Raw genomic sequence first — 20,772 nt, forward strand, 5'->3', positions numbered from 1 at the left:
CGTGCCAGGGCACCCCGATCCCCCACAGGCAGGGAGGAGGCTGGGAGCAAGCCTACTTCATGCAAAGTTTGGGTCTGGGGGACTCCAAGCATCCACTGGCACCCCTATCCCTGCATCCCTGCTCCCAGTGATGCCCAGCATGGCACCGGGCCCTGGCTCAGCTGCTTTCCTCCCAAATTGTGATGAATCTATTTAGGCTGCAGCTTTACAAACGCGTGAGGGACGCATGCATCTCCATAAAGGAGCTAATTAACAACTGCTGTTTAGTCAGAGACAGTAAATAAGCTGTCGTGGGCAAACCCAGCAGCTCCACTCCGCCAGTCACTCACCCGCCAGCCCCAGACGTGGTGACAGAGCACTCGACGCTCCTCCGAGATGCCTACTGAGGTAATTAAGGGTAATTAAAGCAAGTGGGAACAAAATACAACGAAACTTTTATAATTCCTGTTTTTTGGATGATTATTCACCTCGAGCTGTTCCTTGTTTGGGGCCACCCAGCAGCAACGAACCCGGTGCAGGAGCACTGGTGGGGTTTGTGTGTCTTGTGGGCGGGGGGTATGGCCCCAAAACTGACCCCACAGCCCACCCCAAAGCCACATCTCGCCCCACAGCAGAGCAAGGATGGAGGGCAGCCTTGTCCCTTCTTCTCCAGCCAGACCCCTTACATGACCAGCAGCTTCCAGAACCCTCAAGTCAGCTGTGAATGAATTTGGGGGGGTCACACCCATCCCTCCCGCTGCCCATCCCGTGCCTCAGTTTCCCTCATTTCCCAGGCTGCTTCCCTGCGTTGGTTGTCCCCAGCCCAGTGGCACGAAGGTAGCTCAAAAGCCCCAAAAAGCACAGGGGATGGCAGCAGCGTGGAAAACTGCTCCGTGCAGCTCCCGCTTCCCATGGCTGTTCCAGCGCACGGGATCGGCATCTCCAGAGGGAAAGAGGCTGGATCCCGCCTCCCCAGCATTCTGCGCCGGCATCCCTTGGAGCCGTGCCGAGCTGGGGGATGGAAAGCAGGATCCTGCAGCCCCTGCCCACCAACCCAGCATGGAAAAAGCAGAGGCACGCTGCGCTTCCAAGAAACTGCAGCGCTGGCTGCCAAGAAACACGAGCCGGAGCAGAGCCCGACAATTTTCGGGCTGGAGACAATCTGCCTCCGACCCCGAGCGTCACGCGGCAGCCGCGGCGCTGGTGTTACCGTGGGGCTCCCCCGCTTCCCAGGCTGAGCTCAGCCCCCGAAAGGCCCCCCCAAATCCGGGGGCTGAGCGTTGGGGTGACGCCGGCCGGACCCCGGGTGGCTGCCGGCCCGGACAAGGCAGAGGAGGGAATTCCTGCGGTGAGGATTTCAGCGATTCAGCATTAATTTCTGCACCAATCCAGCCGCACCCCCCTCCCTCCCCAGTTCCAGTCAGGAAAGAAAGCGCCTGCGGGAATTCTTTCCAGCTTCTTCACAGGGCCGTTCGTTTCTGCGGCGCTAAAACTGCAGTTTTGCTTCTTTTGGAGGGATTTCCTTCCCAAAAAGTGAAGGGTGAAGCGCCAGAGAGCTCCTGTCCCACCCCGCCCCCGCGGCTGCACAGCCCCAGAGCTCCTTCTCCATCATTTCCGCCCCCCAAACTGCACATTTTTGGCACTGGGGGGACACAGCCTGGCTCAGATGGAAGCTGCAGATGGAAAATGGCTCCAGAGCTCTCCCTCCTGCTCCGATTCCCCCCGGTATCCCCCATCAATGCCCAGACCCGCAGGACTGGGGGCTGTCCCCGTGTCCCCCGTGCTGGGACACACCACGAGCCGTGCCTCTCTCCCGGCCTCTGTTCCCTCACCACATATGGCGTCTCCATGAGTAATAAAAGCTGCTAATTGCCAACAGATGCCCCAGGAAACCCTGACGCCGCCTCTTGTGGCTGTGTTTGGCTGGGAAGGAGAGGAGGGGAGCTGGAGCAGGCCCTGGATCCCCCAAAGCGGGGGGATCCCAGAGCGTGGCGGCTCCCAGAAACCAGAGCGAGAGGATGTGGCTGCCATTAGTGGCAAACCAGTGGGAGAACAGCCCCACGAGGGAACAGTGCCCCTGACCCACAGCATCACCCTCACCCCACACCCTCCACAGGGCTGGGAGCCACAGCCGAGCCCCAAGGCAGTCCCTGTCCGAGGGCCACATCCTGCCCCAGTGTCCCAGCATGGGTGGGACTGGGAGCAGCATCTCCTGGCCCGGCACATGGGGACACACCATCCGAACTGGGCACTGGCCATCAGCCCAAACTGGGCAGCCTCCTTTGCCTGTGCCAAGCCTGTCCTCTTCGAAGCCCTCAGGAAGCTCAGGTGGCCTTTCCCAGACAGAAGCGACAGCCAAGACCAGGACCTGCTTCCCAATGTCACCGCAGCCACGCACCCCTCCCTGGCACCTTATGGCACACCACGGCAGCAGGGCTTCAGTGCCACGGCCCAGCCAAGCTGCCCGGGCACCTGATCCACACCATGGATCACTCAGCCCAAATCTCTACTCCCTGATGTGCTGAGAGCCACAAGGCAGGGATGTCCTCTCCTCCAGCACTGTTATCCCAACACAGCTCCTGCTCTGGAGCCTGGCATTCCTGCCGCTCCTGCTGCCCCAGCACCCATCCCTGGAGACTCCTGCTCCGGATGCCAGGATGCTCCAGCAGTGCCAGGCAGCCCACCTGACGCGCCTCTGCACGGCCATTGCCTCCGAAGTTCCTAATTTGCTCACAGATTAATTACCGTGTAATTAAGTGCTCCCGGCTCCTGTGATAAGACGCTCATTTGCACGGCAGTGCCTGGGCACGGGATCAGCCCTGGTTGGTGGGATCCTGCAGGCAGGGAGGGGGCCAGGGGGGTGCAGGCAGGCCGGGGGACCCCACGGGGCGACAGCCACCCCCTCCCCGGCCGGACCCCGACACGAAGCACGAGGCGACGGCCGCGGCCCCACGGCACCACAGAGAGTGAACTTTTATTTCCAACAACGACAGCACCTGCCCCGTGGGGTGGGGACGGTGGGGAGGGCTGGGAGGGGACGGCCCCGGGGCCCCGGGGGGTCCCGGGGTGGGGTGGGGGGCGGCCGCTCGCGTGCACACGGTGCACGGCGTGAAGAAACATCCCGGTAGAAAAGAACGAAGGTCTGAAGGGCCTCGACGGCCGGTCCTGCCCCGGGGGGGTGCAGGCGTGATCGTGGGTGAGCATGGGGGGGTGCGCGGGTCCCCTCCGCACCCGCGTCCGGGGGGTGGCGGGAGGAGGAACCGCGCGAGGACGGGCGGGAGGCGGCTGCGCCGGGGGGAGCGCGGGCTCTGCCCGGGGGGGACACGGCTCCGGCCAGGCAGGGACCCCCCCGGCCGCCGAGGAGGACGGAGCAAACCCAGCGTTCTCGGCTCGTTGCAGCCCCGCGCGGGCCGGGGGCGGCGGCGATGGGCGCGGGGCTCACACCTCCGTCTGGAAGTCGCCGTCGGCCGCGTCCAGGCCGGCGCAGGGGCTCTCCCAGTCTGCCCGGCACAGCTCCAGCCGGTCCCGCTGGGCACTGGGCAGGGCGCCCAGTGTCATCGCCTTGAACGTGCTCCATGGCTTGGGCGGCGCGGCCGGGGCCTGCGGCCGCTGCTCCTCGGGGCTGGTCACGTCCTGCGGGGCCAGGGGGAGCTGTGGGAAGCGGCTGGGGATGTGCACAGCCACCCGCTCCACCCTCTGGCCCTGTCCAGGATGGGGTGGGGTAACTCCCCCAAGGGGGCCCAGGCACTTACGTTGGCCGTGCTCTTCTCCCCGCCGCCCGACGAGACGCTCCACCGCTTTTCTCGCTGTGGAAAATCCCACAGAGCTCAGCTCCTGCATCATTCCTGGAGGGCCTGTCCCCCCCCACCCTCCCTGGGATGCCCCAGCCCATGCAAGAGGAGAAGGCGAAGGGTTGCAGAGGGGCAGACCAGGGCAGGACGGGACGCCCAGGACCTCACCTTGGAGGAGCCGGCAGACGGAGCCCGGTACCTGTCCAGCGTGTGGAACTTCTGGTTGAGCTCGTGGTAGAGCTCAGAGTGGCGCTTCCGTGTGTGCATCACCTTCTGCGGGGGGAGAGCAGAGCCTGCGGCCACCGGCACAGCCCTGCAGCCCTTGGCACAGCCCTGCAGCCCTTGGCACAGCCCCCGTCCCTGTCCCTCTCCTGACACCCCTCCCTGCCTTCCCAGGGTGTCCTGGATGAGCAGCAGAGCCCACTCCACGCTCAGCACTGGTGTTTTAGTCGAGAGCCAGCGCTCACTACTGCCTGGTATAAATCCCCTCTGAGCCTGGGTGCTGCCAGTGGGGCAAAGGGAGTGGGGACAAGGTGGTTCAGTCCCCTCTGATGGCACCTGACCCTGTGACCCCTGTTGCCACGGTGGGACTTACCTCAAAGTCCAGGTCAGAGTACCGCAACCTCTTCCTCTGGCAGGGGACAGGCAGGAGCAGGGAGAGGAGACGGAGAAGAAAAGGGAAAGGTCTTTGCAGGTCCAGGATGAGGGGGAGCAAGGTGGGGGGGCTCATGCCAGCCCCAAGCCACGACCGGCTTGGGGACACGACGCTCCCGGCCAAGGGGGACACGGAGCTCACCCACCGCACGACCCCGAGCCGAGGGTGGGATTCCGAGGGTGGGCACAGGGGTAACTCATGCACATGCACATGTGTTCCTGCACACATGTCCCTCCCCACACACGTGCCCACGGGCCATGCCAGCCCCCCCGCTCACCTCCAGGGACCCCACTTTCATGGCAGAGCCGGGGACGGTGCGGGGCATGGTGCGGCTGCGCTCCGACAGCTCCGAGGCCAGGATCTGCCGCACGGTGGGATGCTGCTTGAACTGGAGGCCGTAGGGAGCCTTCACCGTCCCGTAGGGCTGGTTCAAGTTCACGTTGACGTGGTCCACTGCCACGAAGCCGGGGTAGGTGTCACCTTCGGCCGCCGGGCGCCCCGTCCCGCCGGGCACCCCCTCGTCGGCGCCGGGACCGAGGGTCCCCTCATCCCGCGGGAAGGGCTTGAGGCTGCCGGTGCGGCGGGGCAGCATCATGTAGTCGCTCTCCCGGGGGGGCTCGGGGGCCCGGATCCAGCCATATTCCAAGGGCCGCAGGCTGCTTTCCGTGCACAGGTAGACGGGACCCGGTGCGTCCAGGCTGAGCTGCTGTGCCGGCGGGTCGCCGAGCTCGCCCAAGCCCGCCACCACGTTGGGCGTCATCTTGGGGACCTGGACCAGGATGCTGGTGGGAGGGATGTTCCCTGGCAGGCTGGAGAAGCCCAGGCCACCCTCCGACGTGGTGTTGAGCTTGGGGTCTTCGTCCCCGTCCAGGGAGATGCGGGACAACGTGCCCGTGATGGTGGCAGGGTTGCAGGTGTTCACCTCCTTGAACAGCACTGTGGGCAGGGAGGGGGTCAGCATCAGCTCCAGGGGTCCCAGGGGAGGGTGAGGAGGCAGGAGTGACCCCCTGGCACGTGCTGCCTGTCCCTCCCAGCTGTGGCACGGTGACATCCCTGTCCCCAGTGCAGGGTGCAGGGGAGACCTCACCTGTCTGACACGCCAGGTCAACGTCCTTTTCAAAATCTGTCTATAAAAATACAGAAAGAGGGGAAAGAGCGAGAGAGAGAGGAGAGAAAGAGAGGGAGAAAGAAGGGGAAATGAAGCACCTTGGCCAGCACAGGGAGCGGCGGGGCCTCAAGGGGTCCCTGCCCCAGCGGGGTGACGGCCCTGCCGGTGCCGGCACAGCCGCACTCACCAGGATCTGCACCTGCCCGTTTTTGCAGGAGTCAGGCGAGTTTTCATTCTCCTCGCTCCTGCACACCCCCATCTGACACTTCACCACGTCCTGGACCTGCAGGGACAGAGCCGGTCACGGCCCCGCGGCCAGGGGTGTCCCCCGGCACCCCTCCGGGGCCGCCCCACCTCTCGGCGCAGGAACCCGTGCACGGTGATGATGACGAAGCCCTGGACGGAGTTGAAGACGGCGAAGAGGACCTGGAAGAGGATGGAGCGCCGGTCGGTCATGGCGAGCACGGCCGACATCCAGGTCAGCGCCAGCAGAGGCAGGACCACGCAGGAGCTCCACAGCGATGCCCTGGGGCAGGGAGAGAGGGGCCGGGGTGAGCCCGCCGGGCTGGGCTGCCCCCTGACAGCCCCCACCAAGCGTTGCCCCCCCTGCCCCGCAGCAGCCCCCTGAGCTTCGCCCCGCACCCCACAAGCATGGCCGGGGCTGGATGTGCCACCCAGCTGTCCCCTCTTCCTCGGTGTCCCCGAGCCAGCACCGGCTGGGTGCTCAGGGCACTGAGGGCTGAGGGGACCTGTGGGCTCCAGCCCCCCAGGCTGAGCCACTGGCATCACCACGTGTCCCTGTCCCTACACACAGGCAGTGCAGCCACAGCGAGGGGGCTGGGGGTGAGTGGGGCCACCATCACTGTCCCACAGCCACCAGAAGAGCAGGAAGGGGATTTCTTTCTTATTCTGCAGGGCTGCCTCTAGTGCCACTAAACCCCCGGGAATGGGGACCAGGGTGGCGGCGGGCACATCCCAGCCAGCACCCCTGGGGGGGTTCACGTGCCAGGATGAGGGGTCCTGGGGACACTCCTGAGCCCGTGCCCCTCACGCCCTCCCCGCTCCCGAGGGAACAGACCCCCCCCGTGCCCCGAGCCCGGCGATGACGTGACCTGCGGAAGCCATGCCATGCAGACGGGATGGGACACGCGCGCGCCCCGTGCCCGCGCCGCCCCGAGCGCACAGCCTGGCCCTGAAACCCACCCCGACCCGCCGCCCACCCCCGTGGGGTGCCCAGGCTGTGCTCGGGGTGGGGTGGGGGGGACGCGGCGGGCGCGTGGCGGGCACTAACATGGCACTGCTGGCGGTGGCGGAGGTCATGGCCGCGCTGGACACCACGCCGCACTTGGTGCATTTCAGCAGCAGGCTCCCGCACGGGGGGGGCTCCGAGCTGTGCCCACCACACACACCCCACCCCCGGCGCCCCCGCGGCCAGGACCGGGCCACGCGGGGGGGATGCAGGCGCGGGGAAGGCGGGGAGGGAGGTGGGGAGAGCAAGGCAGGATGGCGGGGATGGGGTCGGGGAGGGGTGGACGGATGGACGGATGGATGGATGGACGGACACAGGCAAAAAGCGAATGGGAGAAGGAAAAGAGAAAGAAAGAGAGAGAGAGAGGGAGAGAGAGAGAGAGAGAGCGCCGGGTTAGTCGAGGGCAGCAGCAGTTGTTAATGATGAGGGGGTGGCCAAGCGGCAGGGGGTGGGGCGGGCAGGGAGGGGGGTCTGCAGGGTGCGGACCCCATTCCCCAAAGGAAAGCGTGGGGGTGGCTGCCCCCAGCTGCCCCTCCAGCTGCCCCCAACAACGGGCTGCGGGCGCCCCGGGCTTGGCCCCCACCACCCACTGATGTGATGAAGTCTGCCCCGTCCTCAGCCCGCTGCCGGAGGACCCCCATGCCATGCCCCCGGCGCGGCAGGGCAGGGTGCAGGGTGAGGGAGCACAGGCCCCAGGGACACCCCCGTGGGGCACAGGGCACTTACCCAGCTCGCTGCTTTTTGGACTTATCTGAAATGCCGTCGCGGGACATGAGCTTGTTGAACACGATGATGCCAACCAGCATGTTCACCTTGGGCGAGAGCGGCACGGGGTCAGGGCGGGCACGGAGCCCTCCACGAGCAGCCACACGCCCACCCGGGTGGGTTTTTTGGGGGGCTCCAAGAGGCTCGGGGGGCAGCTCACCAGCACGATGACGGCAGCGGGTCCCACGAAGGCGTAGAGCAAACCGCCCTCCAGCGAGAGCCAGCAGCTGCAGGGGACCGTGGCGTGTCAGGGACACCCCTGTGCCCACCCCCTGCTCCCGGCATTGTGCCCAGCCCCGTGTGCCCCCGTCCCCACGTACTAGGTCGCCGTCCCGTAGCCTTTGGTCCGTGTGAAGCCGACGGAGACCGCGACCACGAGGGCTGGCAACCCTGGAAAAGGGACACGAGGCTGGAGCTGCAGGGGGTGACACTGCTGTCCCCCCCCAGCATCACCCCTGCGCCAGCCGCCGGGGATGGGGACAGCGATGGGGCCCTTCTGGCACTCCCCGTGGCCTGAGGGTGCCTCGCCAAGACTCCTGGGTCTGCTTTCCTCCCCTGTGCCTCAGCTTGGCACCTTGGGGGGGTACCAGGGTGGTGCCTCCCACCACCCCATCCCAGGCTCTTACCCCATCCCAAGCACAGGAAGCGCTTCCTGACCAGGCGTGTCCGGATCCGGCCGATCACCGCCAGGTAGGACTGCCAGGCCTCCGTCAGCACCCAGCAGAAGGACGAGAGGAAGAAGAAGTGGAGGAAGGCGGCTGTCATGGTGCACACGCCCTGTGGGGACACGGGGACATCAGGGGGACACGGCCACGTGCCCGGCACCGCGGCGGTTAAACCCCCACGCCCGGCGAGGTTTGTGTCAAAGCCACCAGCGCAGAGGATTTAATCCCAGGATTGAGTTAATCCAAATCCAATCTGCTGCTGGGAGCCAGCAGGGAGGAGGTGACCGGCCTCGGACCCCACGGCAGCCCCCGTGCCCACCTGGGGACCCCGGGAGGGTGGCAGGGGGGTGGCACCCACCTTGCTGAGCATCTGGGACTGGCCCACGAGGATGAGGATGTTGGAAGCCAGGATGGAGACGCAGAAGTTGAGCAGGATGATGGAGCGCTCTGACTTGATGAACCTGTGGCAGGACCAGCGTGGGGCTGGGGTGCCAGCCTGTCCCCTGTCCCTGTCCCCTGTCCCCCCAAGCTGCCAATGGGTGGGCAGGAGCTGTCCTGGGGCAGGGACAGTGCCAGGCAGCCTGGGCACCTTCTCCCACCTAGGTTATTCCCTTCCCACCACGTTGCATTCAATCTCACCGATGCCGAGCCTTTGCTGGCGCTGTGCCCCCCCTGTGCTGCCCCCTCCCCACACGGCCTCGAGCCCCAGGTACCCCCCAGGTCCCCAGGTGCCCCCGGGTCACCTCCAGAAGGCAGCGTAGATCACCAGCAGGGTCAGCAGGGCCATGCAGGACACGGCACAGCCGATCATCAGTGGCACTGACGGGGTGCCCGAGGGGTCCATGGCCTGGGGGGGAACCGGGGGGGGAAGCTGAGCCCAGCCCACCCCCCTTCGGCTGCTCCCTACCCCCAGCTGTGCCCTCCACCCCCTCAGTGAGGACCCCTGGGTGCCAGAGGGGGTCGGTGACAGCGGTGGTACAGCCAAGGCGCCTTCCCGGGGACCCGTGCCCATCTCCATGCCGACGGGGGACGCGGGTGGAATAGCAATGGGGTGGGGGGACGCCAGGGGCTGGGGCTGCCCCTCCCCTGCTGGCACTCAGCAGTGCCCCATATCAAGCTCTATCAAGCACGGCAGACCCACCCTCGGGGCGCTGGAAGGTGCTGGGGGGTGCAGGGACCCTTCTCCTGGGCTGGTGGGAGACACCCCCCTACCCCCCAGCACCCACCCCATCCTAGCAGGGTGCAGGAAACGCTCCTTGCCCATCCCCACCCTCCTTCAGGACCCCCACCTCAGCCAGGCCCCCCCAGCCCGGGGATCACCCCCCATCCCCATCCCGTGTCCCCGGCAGGCTCGTCCCTGTCCCCACCCTGTCCCCTACCAGGTCTCTGGGCAGCTGGGCGAGGACGGCGAAGGTGGCGAGCTGGCGGCACTGGCATTTGGTGTGTGCCGGGAGGGTCTCCAGGGTTTGGCAGCTCTCCGTGTCCCAGTTTCCCAAGCCAGCATCCCTGATTAATGGGGGAGAGCGAGGGAGAGCAATTTGAACTAATCAAACACACGCAGCCCCTCGTGTTAAACTCTCCCGAGTTAACCCCTTGCTGGCCCCTTCCTGGGGGGAGGCAGGTGAGGGGGGCACTGCCAGGGGATCCCCCCAGACCCCTGGAGGAGGGTGAAGCCATCCCTGCCCCGCTGCCCCCACCTGCCCTGGGCTGATCCTCCTGGGAGTGGTGCAACACAAAGGCTTGGGTTTTAATCATCCCACACAGGTCTGGGGTGGGGGGGGGGACACACAAACCATGGAGCGGGGGCCAGGCTTGGGAGGAGGGGTGGTGGGGATGGAAGGGGTAGAGAGGAGCAGGCAGGGGCAGCCCCAGGAGCTCCCTGGCACCCATGTCCCCTCCCAGGTGGGTGATGCTTCTCTCCCTCCATGGGGACCCCTCAGTCTATGAGGACCCCTCCCATCATGGGGATCCCTCCACCGTGGGGACCCCTCTGGTTACAGGGACCCTCCCTCCATGGGGACCCTCCCTCCGTGGGGATGCTCTGGCCACAAGGACCCCTCCTGCCACGGTGATCCTTCCTGCTGTAGGGAGCCCTCCTGCCACAGGGACCCCTCATGAGGGAGCAGGGAGGGGGTGCCCCACGGTGACACTGCCCACTGCACAGGGAGAGCAGCCACAGCTCCCAGCAGGGCAAGAAAACCAGGAATTGGGTCTGTGGGACAGCTGGGGACTATCCCCGGGGCCAGGCCTGCCACACCCATCACAACCAACACCTCCCCACCAGCACGGGGGTACTGGAACCAGTGACCCCGAAACACAGAGCACCGGCGGGTACCTGGGCAGGGGGGCTGGCACTGCCACCCCCCACCCCCCCCGCAGCACTGACCCCTCCCCCACCATGCCCTACTTTCCCTCCCTCCTGCCAGCGCTAACAAATCACATCTGGCAGGCTGGCACGGGCATTCCTGGGCTCCGGGGCCACATCGATCCCGTGGGAGCTCAACTCACCCGTGGCAGTGGTGCTTGGATGTGGGAAGGGACCTCCCCTGCTCCCCATCCCTATTCCCCAGCCCTGCTCCCACTCCCTGCTCCCATCCCTGCTCCCCATCCCTATTCCCCAGCCCTGCTCCCTCTCCCTGCTCCCCTATCCTTGCTCCCATCCCTGCTCCCCACCCCTCCCACCAGGCCCCTGGCCCAGCCCCACCACCCAGCCAGAGTGTCCCTGTCCCCCTGTCCCTCACTCACGTCCTCGAGTAGTCCCAGGTGACGCACTGCGGGTGGGACGTTCCCTGCGGACACAGGGACAGGTCAGGGCTTCACCCCCAGCCCTGCTCCCAGCCCACGAGGGGACGTGGCCCTGAGGTGCCCCAGCACTGGCACATCCCCACCGTGGGCACGGAGACCAGTGTTGTGGCCGTGAGCTGGGAGCTGGTGGCTCCTGCCCGGCTCTCAGTGCCTGGCGGGACCCACGAGGGACCGAGAGGTGACACGGTGATGGGACAGGAGGGTGACACTCACACTGATGTCGTGGGAGGGGAAAGGGACACTCATGCTGGTGACGAAGGACACTCACGCTGGTGACGCAGGAGGGCTGACGATGAGGAAGGGTAACACTCACATCGCTGATGGTGTGGGAGGGGGACACTCATGATGATGCCGTGGGACGGGTGACGTGGAGGGGACACTCACATGGATGAAGAGGGACAGGGACACTCAGGTTGATGTGGAAAGGGAGACCCTTTTGTTGATGACATGGGAGGGGGACACTCACATTGATGATGTGGGAGAGCTCCACCAGCACGAGGGGCTCCGTGGGCCTGGTCGGCGGGCGCACCGTCACCGTCAGCACCTTGGAGGTGACGGCCAGGGGGGCCCTGCGGGGAGGGGGGACACGGGCTGTGACAGCTGGGGGGACAGCGGGGGACACAGCGGGCAGCCCCACTCACCTGGGGGGGGGCAGGATGAGCCCCAGCGTGCGGTACAGCACCGCCCCGATGACAAAGTGGGACGACTCGTCCGCTTCTGCAGAGAGAGACACACGCGTGTGCTCAGCACCACATGCATGTGTTCAGCACCACACGCGTGTGCTCAGCACCACACGCGTGTGCTCAGCACCACACACGTGAGAGAACACACGTGTGAAGGAACACGTGGCCCCCCAGCACACACGTGGCACGCACGGACACACCACCCACACGCTCACACACGTGGGCTCCCAGATGTGCTCATCCGTCCAGATGTGCTCTCACTCATGCACAGCCCCAGACATGCCAGCACACGCATGTTTACCTGCACACACGTGCACGCCACGCCTGGGTATGCAGCCCACACCTATGTCAGAATGTGTGCTGTGCCACAAATGCATAACACATGTGCACAGCACCAGATGTGCACTCCCATGTACATGTTCACACATATGTACACACGTGCAGGCTCCCAGATGTGCGCGTTCACACGTGTGCGCATTCCCAGATGGGCACTCCCACGTGCAGGCTCACACGTGTACACACACATGCACACTCCCAGATGTGCATGTTCACACCTGTGCCCACTCCCAGATGTGCATGTTCACACACATGTGCAGGCTCACACATATTCACACACGTGCCCTGTCCCAGGTGTGCACGCTCACACACACGTGCACAGCACCAGATGTGCACTCCCACATGTGTGTTCACACCCGTGCCCGCTCCCACCCAGCCCCAGGCTCAGCCCCCTGCACACACGTTAACACACATGCACACACGCGTGCCCTCTCACCGGCAGAGGCGAGGCTCAGCACCTCCCTGGGGATGAAGAGCTTGTCCTCGGAGCTGCGGGCCCAATCCTTCATGCCCCGCCGCCCCTTCATGGGGAAGTTGATGTCGCTGGACACGGCAGAGACGGGCTCCCGCTGGATGCTGGTCACTGCCGGGGCACAGCGGGGTCACCACGGGCTCCCCGCAGCCCCCCGGGACCCCGCGCCCACCCCGCCGCTCACCCAGGTTGTCCGTGACAATGAGGGAGCTCTGGAAAGCCTTCAGCGCGTCCCCGACCAGGTGGATGAAGTCCTCCACCACCTTCATCAGGTGCACGGAGCCAGGAGAGACCTGCGGGAGGCAGAACAGCTCCAGAGCCGCCGGGGTGGTGGGGACATCCCGGCAGTGGGGACATCCCGGCTGTGCCCGCCCCCCCCCCGTGCCACTCACCTGCTGGGCATCCTCCCACTTGTCCCGGTTCTCGGCGTCCACCATGTAGCTCACCACCTGGAAGAAGCGCTGCGGGGACGGGGCTCAGCGGGGCTGGGCTGCGGGGACCGAGCGCCGCCGCCTCCCCGGCGCGTCCCCTCGCTGTCCCCCCGCCCGCTACCTGCACGTCCTCGGAGGACGGGGTGTAGGTGGCCCTCTTGAAGGTGTCGGTGACGTTGCGCAGGATCTCCACGGAGAAGAGCAGGTCCCCGCTGTAGTAGGTCTTGCGGGCCATGAGCTCCAGGAGGCTCCGCACCACCTGCGACATCCCCTCCCCTGCCAGCACCCGCTGCCCCTTGGCCAGGTGCTCCCGCAGCTTGGGCGGGGTGGGGACACCCGTGTCACTCACCCCAGCAGCGCTCTGTGTCCCCAGGACCCTCCTCATGCCCAAAGCCCAGGCAGTGGGGACACTGATAATTGCACTGACTGGGGCAGCAGCGGGACACGGGGGTCTGGGGGGTTCCACGGGGGTCTGGGGCCATTATGGGGGCCTGGGGGTGTCCTTCCCATCCCAAAAGCCATTTCCCAAGGACATGGGAGTGCAACTTGGATGGTGGTCCCTGTTCCAGCTCTAGGGTTGGAGCCCTATTCCAAAGCCCACGGGGGTCTGGGAGTGTTCACAGGGGTGTGAGGGATCCACAGGAGTCTGGGGGCATCCTTCTCATCCAAAGAGCCATTTTCTAAGGACATGGGAACACAGCTCAGACCAGGGTGTCCCCCCCAGCTCCAGGATAGGGTTCCTATTCCCAACCCATGGTGGTCTGGGGGATTCCACAGGGGTCTGGGGGGCCCTTCCCCTCCCGAGAGACATTTCCCAAGGACACAGGAGAGAGACCCGCCCCAGCCCCTGCCTCAGTTTCCCCACACAGTGCCCAGCTGTTGAAAGGAGGCAGCTGCTGGGATGCCAGGGATGGGGCAGAGCCCCGGGAACAGGGAGGGGAGGGCAGAGGGGTCCGTGCCAGAGCGGGCACCTACTGAGAGATGCAAGTATCGGTACTCGTGGGAGATGCAGCGGGCGAAGCTGGGCACACCCCAGTAGGCCACCCCGTGGGGGCTCAGCAGGCACCGGCGGCTGGCAGTCCCTGCACGGGAGATTTGGGGTTGGGGCTGGCATGGGAACCCCCTTCCTGGCACCCCCTGTCCTGCTCCAGGGCCAGGGGGGCTTGGGAGTGCTCAACCCTAATGCCACCTACCACTTCTGGGGTTTGGGGGTGCTCAAACCCGATGTCAGCTCCCACACCCTGCCCTTCTCCAGGCTGGGGGGGTTTGGGGATGCTGGACCCCAAACCACCTGCTGGCCCCTGCTCTGCTCCAGGTGGCTCGACCCCAGTGCCACCCACCACCTCCCTCCCTGCACCAGCGTGGGAGTGTCTGGGGGCACACACCCCCCTCACCTGTGGCATCGGGGGGGCATTTGTTGTAGATGATCTCCCCGGCAGCCGTTTTCTTCCAGGTCATCAGCATGACGTACTCGTCCTTGCACATCTCGTGGTAGGCTGGGCATTGAAAGGGGGGGGGGTCAGGAGCAGCCCAGACATGGGGGTGATGGGCACCGGGGTGTGGGGTACCCCATACCTGGGCACTTCTTCTCATTGCAGGGCTTCACCTCCTCGCCGGTGCCCTCGCAGGGGTAGCCCTGCACGCCCGTGCCCTCGCACATGCGGAAGCGGCGCTGCCAGCCGGTGTCACAGGTCTTGGAGCAGAGGCTCCAGTGGTTCCAGGGACCCCACTTGCTGTCTGCTGTGGGGATGGGGACACTGTGGGACACCCGGCTCTGCACGGCGAGCGGCACCCGCGGGGACGGGGACAGGGCACCTCCGACGCTGCCGCACGTGCCATGGATCGAAACCCCGCGGGGTGTGAAATCCATGGATCAGCGATTTAAGTCTCTTTCAGACAAGACTGGCATCCTGGTGCAGATGCCCACCATTCCCTGCTGGCATCCACGGGCACCCGTGGTGTGCCCACCTCCCTTCGCGCCTGCCACCGATGCCACCCCCCCCTCCCACGAGACAAGGAGGGGCTCAAAGGACTGGACGAGGACCCTGTGGTCCATCCTTCGGCCTGCCTGCCCCCCTGCCCCACCCCTAGAGCCGTCCCCGGCCCCACCAGCTGCCCCGTGTGCACACGCCAGAGCTCACACGTGCTTGTCCGCCCAAAGCACGGCAGGACCCGCGGCCACCCGGCACCGACGGGTCCCCCGGCGCAACCAGGGGGCAAACCCTCAGCCGAGGTGTGCCCGGTGGGAGAACCAGCACAACACGGGGGGCGGCTGCTGCTCCCTGGCATCGCCCCTTGGCTCCTGCTCCCCCGCAGCGGAGGGGGCTGGCGGCACCCTCGTGTCACCGGTGGTGACACCGCAGGGCGGGACGGCCGGGCCGCGCGCTGGGTGCCGAACGCGCCGTGCCCCGGACGCGCCGTGCCGGCGTGGCCATCCCCCCGCTCCCCCCTCAGCGCGCGGGGCCTTACTGGGACAGGTGGGGTTGGAGCACTCCCGGGCGTCGGCGTGGGCCCCCCGGCACTCGGCCCAGCCGTGGGCCGAGACGCTGCACTTGCGCGTGCGCTGCTGGGTGCCGTTGGCGCAGGTGACGGAGCAGCGGCTCCAGGCGCCCCATTCCAGCCACTGCCCTTCCACTGCGGGGACAAGGAGGGCGGCGGCGTCAGCTCCCACTGGCCGGCGGCCACCGGGATGCACACCGGGATCTCCGTGCAACGGGTCCAACCTACGGATGTGCCGGCTCGCCCCAAGCCGAGCTCAGCCGGCGCTGAATCCTGCCCCACACTGGGGGACTGTCACTGGGGCTGAACCCCCAGGCTGGCTTCACCACCACGGCCACGCTCACACCGGGGAGCCTGGCACTGCTCCCACCTAACACAGCACCCCTGGCATCGCTCCTGCCAGCCCCAGCAGCCCCAGCATCGCTCCTGCCAAACCCAGCATTCCTGGCATCGCTCTCCACCAAACCCAGCATCTCTGGTATTGTTCCCTGCCAAGCCCGTGAACACCAGCAGTATCTCCATGGGGCTGCCATGGCTAAAGCCACGAGCCATGTGTGGCATGTCCCTGATGGAGCTGTTGCAGAGGAGATGCCCCTTGCACTCCCCCTCAGCTCCCGCACTCCTTCCTGCTCCGAACCACCTGCTGGCCTCCCTGCACCACACGTGGGGTCCCCACGGGGATGCTGGCCCTGACGTGGCACCCCTGACCATCACCACACAAACCCCAGGCCACCAACACGGCCACTCCTGGCACATGGGAGGAAGGGGTGGGTGGCATTGCCACTCGTGCACGAACAGACCCCACAGCCAACCCCCTTTGCCGTTTCCCAGTGCCCCAAAAATGTCCCTGTGCCGTCACGGTGCCAGCACTGTGCCACCCACAGCAGATAGGCAGGGAAGGAGCCGGCTCCTCCACAGCCCCCAGGCTGGACCCCTGCCCGTGCCAGGGGCTTGAGACCCTGGCACGGCTGACGGTGCCATCTCTCCCCCCGGATTTCCAGCAGGGACAGGAGGGTGCATCCCCTGCCACAGCATCCCTGAGCCCCTGGGCTGTCCCAGCTCCCCACGGCGGTGCCACCCATCCCTCGCAGCGCCGCAGCCCCGTGCCAGGAGCACGGCCCTGGCACTCGGCCGGTGCCATGTCCTGGCATTCCCGGTGGGAAGAAGGAGCGTGGGGAGAGGGAGGGAGGTACTGACCCGGGCAGATCGCGATATAGCAGGGCTTGGCCTGCAGCTCGGGGCCCTCGCAGGCCTTCCCTCCGCGCCGCGAGGCCACGCACGGCCGCGTCCTGGTCCTGGCCCCTCGCCCGCAGGTCACCGAGCACAGGCTCCACGGGGACCACTCCTGCCACGCACTGGGAACTGCAACACAGCACAGCACCACCTCTGCCGGGCTCCAGCCTCCCCCTCTGCCTCCTGCCACAGAGGGGTCCTGGCCATGGCAGACCCCTCGTGCCCCGCGGTGCAGTCAGGCACGGTCCCTGGCACCGCCTGTCCTGTCATCACCTCAAGTCCCTGAGCCGGCAGCGGTGTCCCTGCCACTCCCTGCCCTGCTCCAGCCTCCCTTCTGGGGTCCTGGCACCGGCAGCACACATCCCCCCTGCCCACGCACAGCCCGGCTCACCCCAAACCACGTTCAACACACCGAGCATGACCTGCCCCTTGCACCTACGGGAGCTTAGCACACCCGGGAAAGGAGCAGGGACCAGTGTGGCACAGGAGCATCCTAAAGGATGCTCTTCCATGACTTCTGATGCCGGGACAGGGCTGCACTCCCTGGGATGGAGGGGAACACTGGGTCTGTTGGGGATGCAGATCCCTTGAAACATCCCAGGTTTGGTCAGGGCAGTCTGGCTGCCACTGCGGCACCCTGAGGTCCCTCAGGTTCCCAACATCCCACACGAGACGCACAGACACCACCACGGACCAACGTGAGACCCTCAGCGTCCTGCCTGTGACCTGCCTCGATGCACGGAGCAGCTCAGCCCCCTCCTGCCCCACGCAAATGGGGAACCCCCAGCAGACCAGGCCAGACCTCGAGTCCCCCAGGTGCAGGCTCCAGCCTTTCCTTTCTCCCCAGCACAAAACCTCGGGGACATCCAGGGGAAAGCCCTGAGTTAGCCAGGAGGGAGGGCGGAGAGAGGCCACCAGCCAACCTGCTCCAAAGGCAAATCCACGGCAGCAGCACCAGTGACAAGGCACAAGGGTGCAGGGCACCCATTCCAGACGCCTCCCAAGAGCAGGCAGGAAGGCCGGAGGATGGAGGGACGCCAACAGAGCTCCGAGCAGCCCAGCGCGGGGTGGGCGCCGCGACCGCGCCGAGCCGCCCTCCTCATCCACCCCACACCTCCGAGAGCCCCGGAGACGCTCCAGCAACACAACATCCCCTCTGGGCACCCCGAGGCGGCGGCGGAGCCCCCCCGGTGCCCGCCGTGCCCCCCGTACCTGGGCAGGTGGCGGTGTTGTTGCAGGCGCGCGTCTCCCGGAGCAGCCCGGAGCACAGCGTCCCGTACGGGGAGGACACGCAGGAGCGCGTCCGCACCTGGGAGCCCTGCCCGCACGTCAGAGAGCACACGCTCCACTGAGACCACTCCTCCGCCGCCGGGTCCCCTGCGGGAGGGAGACAGGGAGACTGAGAACCCCCCGGGGGGGGGCACGGGGAAGGTGCCACGGGGGTCAGGGGAAGGAGGTTGGGCAGCGCTGGGGAGTGCAGGGATAAGGAGGAGGTGCTGTGGGTGACAGGGGTGACACTGAGGATGTCAGCGGGGTGAAGGAGCCCGCCCTGCCCTCTGGGCACAGCACCAGCTGCGCCTGCAGATGGGACTGGGGTGTGGGATCACACCCTGTGTGAGGGAGAGCATCCACCCCAGGTGGTGCAGGCAGGGTGGGCAGGGCAGGCAGCACAGGCAGCGCTGGCAGTGCAGACAGCAAGGGCAGGGCTGGCAATGTGGGCAGCACAGGCAGCACAGGCAGCACAGGCAGGGCAGGCAGAGTGGGCAGCCCGCCACGGCTCCCCCTCCCCACCCCATCACACATTGACATTTACAACAACCAGCTCTTATTAAGGTTGATGATGTCTCTGAGGCTCTTGGACAGGCCAACAGCAGAGCCCATCCGTTTAAATTAAACAGGGATATATGGAGGAGGGCTCCAAAGGGGACCATTTGTCCTGCAGACAGGCAGGACGCAGGCTCCGTGTCGCCCACGGTGGTGACAACGTGCTGTGGCTGCTCCGTGTCACACGGGGACCCCAAGCCTGGACTGAGTCACCACTGGGGTCAACCCATGCTCTGCCCAGGAGCTCCCAGGGGGGCAGGACCCCCGTGAGCACCCGGAAGGAGATCTGCATGCCAGGCACACGGAGCAGAGCCGGGGCCCATCCATCTCCCACTCACCTCCGGGCCCTCTGACCATAAATCAGGGGGGCTGAGGAGGGGGGAGCAGCACACTCAAACCACCCAGATGGATTTGCCAAATAAACACATTTGAACGAAACAATTAATGGATTTTTGTTTGCTTTACAACCCTCAGAGGAAGGTGCAAAGGGAAAAAATTTATAAATGGAGCAAATTAAGTCAGTCCGTGGGCAGGAAGTTAAAGGGAGCCGCTCCATCTCCATCACCCCTGCCCGGGTACCTGAGCCCAGTGCCACCAGTGCCCCCTGCCCGTCCCCACGCTGGGGCAGTGCTGGTACCTGTCTGGGCCATGTAGACACCTGGTTCATCTGCTGACCGTGGCCACTGGGTCTTCACCTTCTGGTTCTCCTCGACCGCATTGCCTGGAAGAGGGAAGTGCTCCAGTGAGAGCAGGCAGGGGACAGGGATGGGGACAGGCCACTCTGGGTCAAGGGACATTGCAGGAGGATACAGGGACGCCTGGCCCCACGCTGAGCAATGCATGGCATCCCTGAGGGCAAGAGATGGTTGAGCACAGCTGAGCACATTCACAGACCCCCCAAACACGTGTCACGGCTCCCCCAGAAGCGTCACCCCCAGTCGCAGGGGCTGTAGCTGGAGCACAGCCCCGAGTGGCACAGCCCTGGTGCAGCCGGGGTGCCCGTACCCCTGCCGTGCCAGGCAGAGGTGCTCTCCCATCCCCACTTATCAGCTTGCTGCAGTGAGGTGGCACAAATTTATGGCTCGGCTCACCAAAAATAACAAGTGATCCATCAAGAGCACTTGGCGTGAAATTAACTGGCATGTGGAGGGCTCGGCGGGGGACGCGGCTGCAGGCACAGGGGGATGCCTTCCCTGGCCTCCCCCACAGCCCCCAGGCCACCTCCTGTCCTCCAGCGGGGTCCCTTGTCCCCAAACCCGGGACACCAGGATGCTGGTGAGTTCCCACAGATTCACTCCAGGCACGGCACAGCCACTGCTGCCAGCGGATGTGCCGTGGGAGACAGCAGGGGATCCCCTGGGCACCATCGATGATACGACCCCCAAAAACACCATGGGGACCCCGCTGCTGTGACAGGCAGGAGAGCAGCCAGGTGTGGCACAAGTGCCTCACTGAGCTGCCTGGCACTGCCAGCCAAGCGTGGCAATGTCCCCAGGGGATAGAGAGGAGGTGACATGGGGACACCTGGCACTGGCAGGGAGCCCCCAGCCATACTCCAGGCACAAGGGTGGAACACAGGACGGGGACAGCCCAGCCCCAGCAGGGAGCACAGGCTACTGTGACACTGATTGTGCTGTAAAAACAGACCCAAATTTACCGAGTGTTGCCTTAACCAATGGTAACCCTGTGAGGCTCCTCACCGGCACCACCAGCGCAGCCAGGGACACTCAGATCCTCCCCGGGGACATCCTACCCCATGGCTTGGGGTTCCCAACAGCATGAGAGACACGGGGAGACCTGAAGAGGCTGAGGGGATGCCCAGGGGGGTCTGTCTGGCCACCAAGTCGAGCTCCCCATGGGGCCGCCCACCCCCAGGAGCAACACGGCAGAATTACACCCGGCACGGCGAGCGCCCCGGGAGAACCATAAATCCTGAGGATATACGAGAGCGTTCTCCCTGGCTGTGTTCAACAGAGACACCAAATTCAATTTCCTTCAGAGAGCACTAAATCCTCGGCTGTCACCGCGGGGAGGCTGCAGCTCACCCTGGCACCCCTGTCCCGGGGGTGCCCAGCACCCCACACCAGGGCACAGCTGCTGGGTGCAAGGGCAGGGCTGTCCTTTCGGGGACCTCGGGATGAATCCCAAGGCCAGTTGTGTCCTTGTCCCAGCATCACCTCCCTGGGGGTTGGTTTCTGAAGGGTGATGGGTTAGGAACCCAAAACTTGGAACTGCTTGGCCTCGATGTGGCAGGTCCTGGGGGAGCGTACCCCCTCC

At 65.8% G+C, this 20,772-nt stretch overlaps 1 protein-coding gene across 6 annotated transcripts; it reads right to left on the bottom strand.

Annotated features, from left to right (window-relative positions):
* Window positions 1-2,925: 2,925 nt before the first annotated feature.
* ADGRB2 (adhesion G protein-coupled receptor B2) lies at window positions 2,926-19,307 on the bottom strand. 6 transcript variants are annotated; one of them, XM_039387132.1, is made up of 30 exons: window positions 19,133-19,307; window positions 17,884-18,048; window positions 16,636-16,800; window positions 15,409-15,573; window positions 14,515-14,676; window positions 14,334-14,435; window positions 13,915-14,021; window positions 13,061-13,255; window positions 12,901-12,969; window positions 12,693-12,801; window positions 12,473-12,619; window positions 11,659-11,734; window positions 11,484-11,586; window positions 10,958-11,001; window positions 9,592-9,718; window positions 8,956-9,059; window positions 8,571-8,673; window positions 8,174-8,324; window positions 7,868-7,937; window positions 7,708-7,774; window positions 7,509-7,594; window positions 6,825-6,923; window positions 5,888-6,059; window positions 5,721-5,816; window positions 5,513-5,552; window positions 4,703-5,361; window positions 4,366-4,401; window positions 3,939-4,043; window positions 3,732-3,785; window positions 2,926-3,612 (listed from the first exon to the last, which is right to left on the bottom strand). In XM_039387132.1, exons 1-30 carry the CDS (start codon window positions 19,290-19,292, stop codon window positions 3,418-3,420), a joined length of 3,933 nt encoding a protein of 1,310 aa, XP_039243066.1. In that variant the 5' UTR covers window positions 19,293-19,307; the 3' UTR covers window positions 2,926-3,417. The 6 variants fall into 6 exon arrangements, with proteins under 6 accessions (XP_039243066.1, XP_039243065.1, XP_039243068.1 ...); XM_039387131.1 differs by having other exon boundaries at window positions 14,515-14,679; XM_039387134.1 differs by lacking the exon at window positions 16,636-16,800 and having other exon boundaries at window positions 14,515-14,679.
* Window positions 19,308-20,772: the final 1,465 nt, after the last annotated feature.

The sequence above is a fragment of the Pipra filicauda genome, unplaced genomic scaffold (genome assembly GCF_003945595.2).
Source record: "Pipra filicauda isolate LSUMZ 115617 unplaced genomic scaffold, ASM394559v2 scaffold531_size399970_pilon, whole genome shotgun sequence".
Taxonomy (NCBI): Eukaryota; Metazoa; Chordata; class Aves; order Passeriformes; family Pipridae; genus Pipra; species Pipra filicauda.

Coding starts and splice junctions, on each gene's coding strand:
- ADGRB2 (XM_039387131.1), bottom strand. CDS start 19,292: ATGTCCCTTGACCCAGAGTGGCCTGTCCCCATCCCTGTCCCCTGCCTG. Junction 12,620..12,692: donor CATTGTCACGGACAACCTGG/GTGAGCGGCGGG, acceptor GTGCCCCGGCAG/TGACCAGCATCCAGCGGGAG. Junction 4,402..4,702: donor TGAAAGTGGGGTCCCTGGAG/GTGAGCGGGGGG, acceptor GTCCCCTGCCAG/AGGAAGAGGTTGCGGTACTC.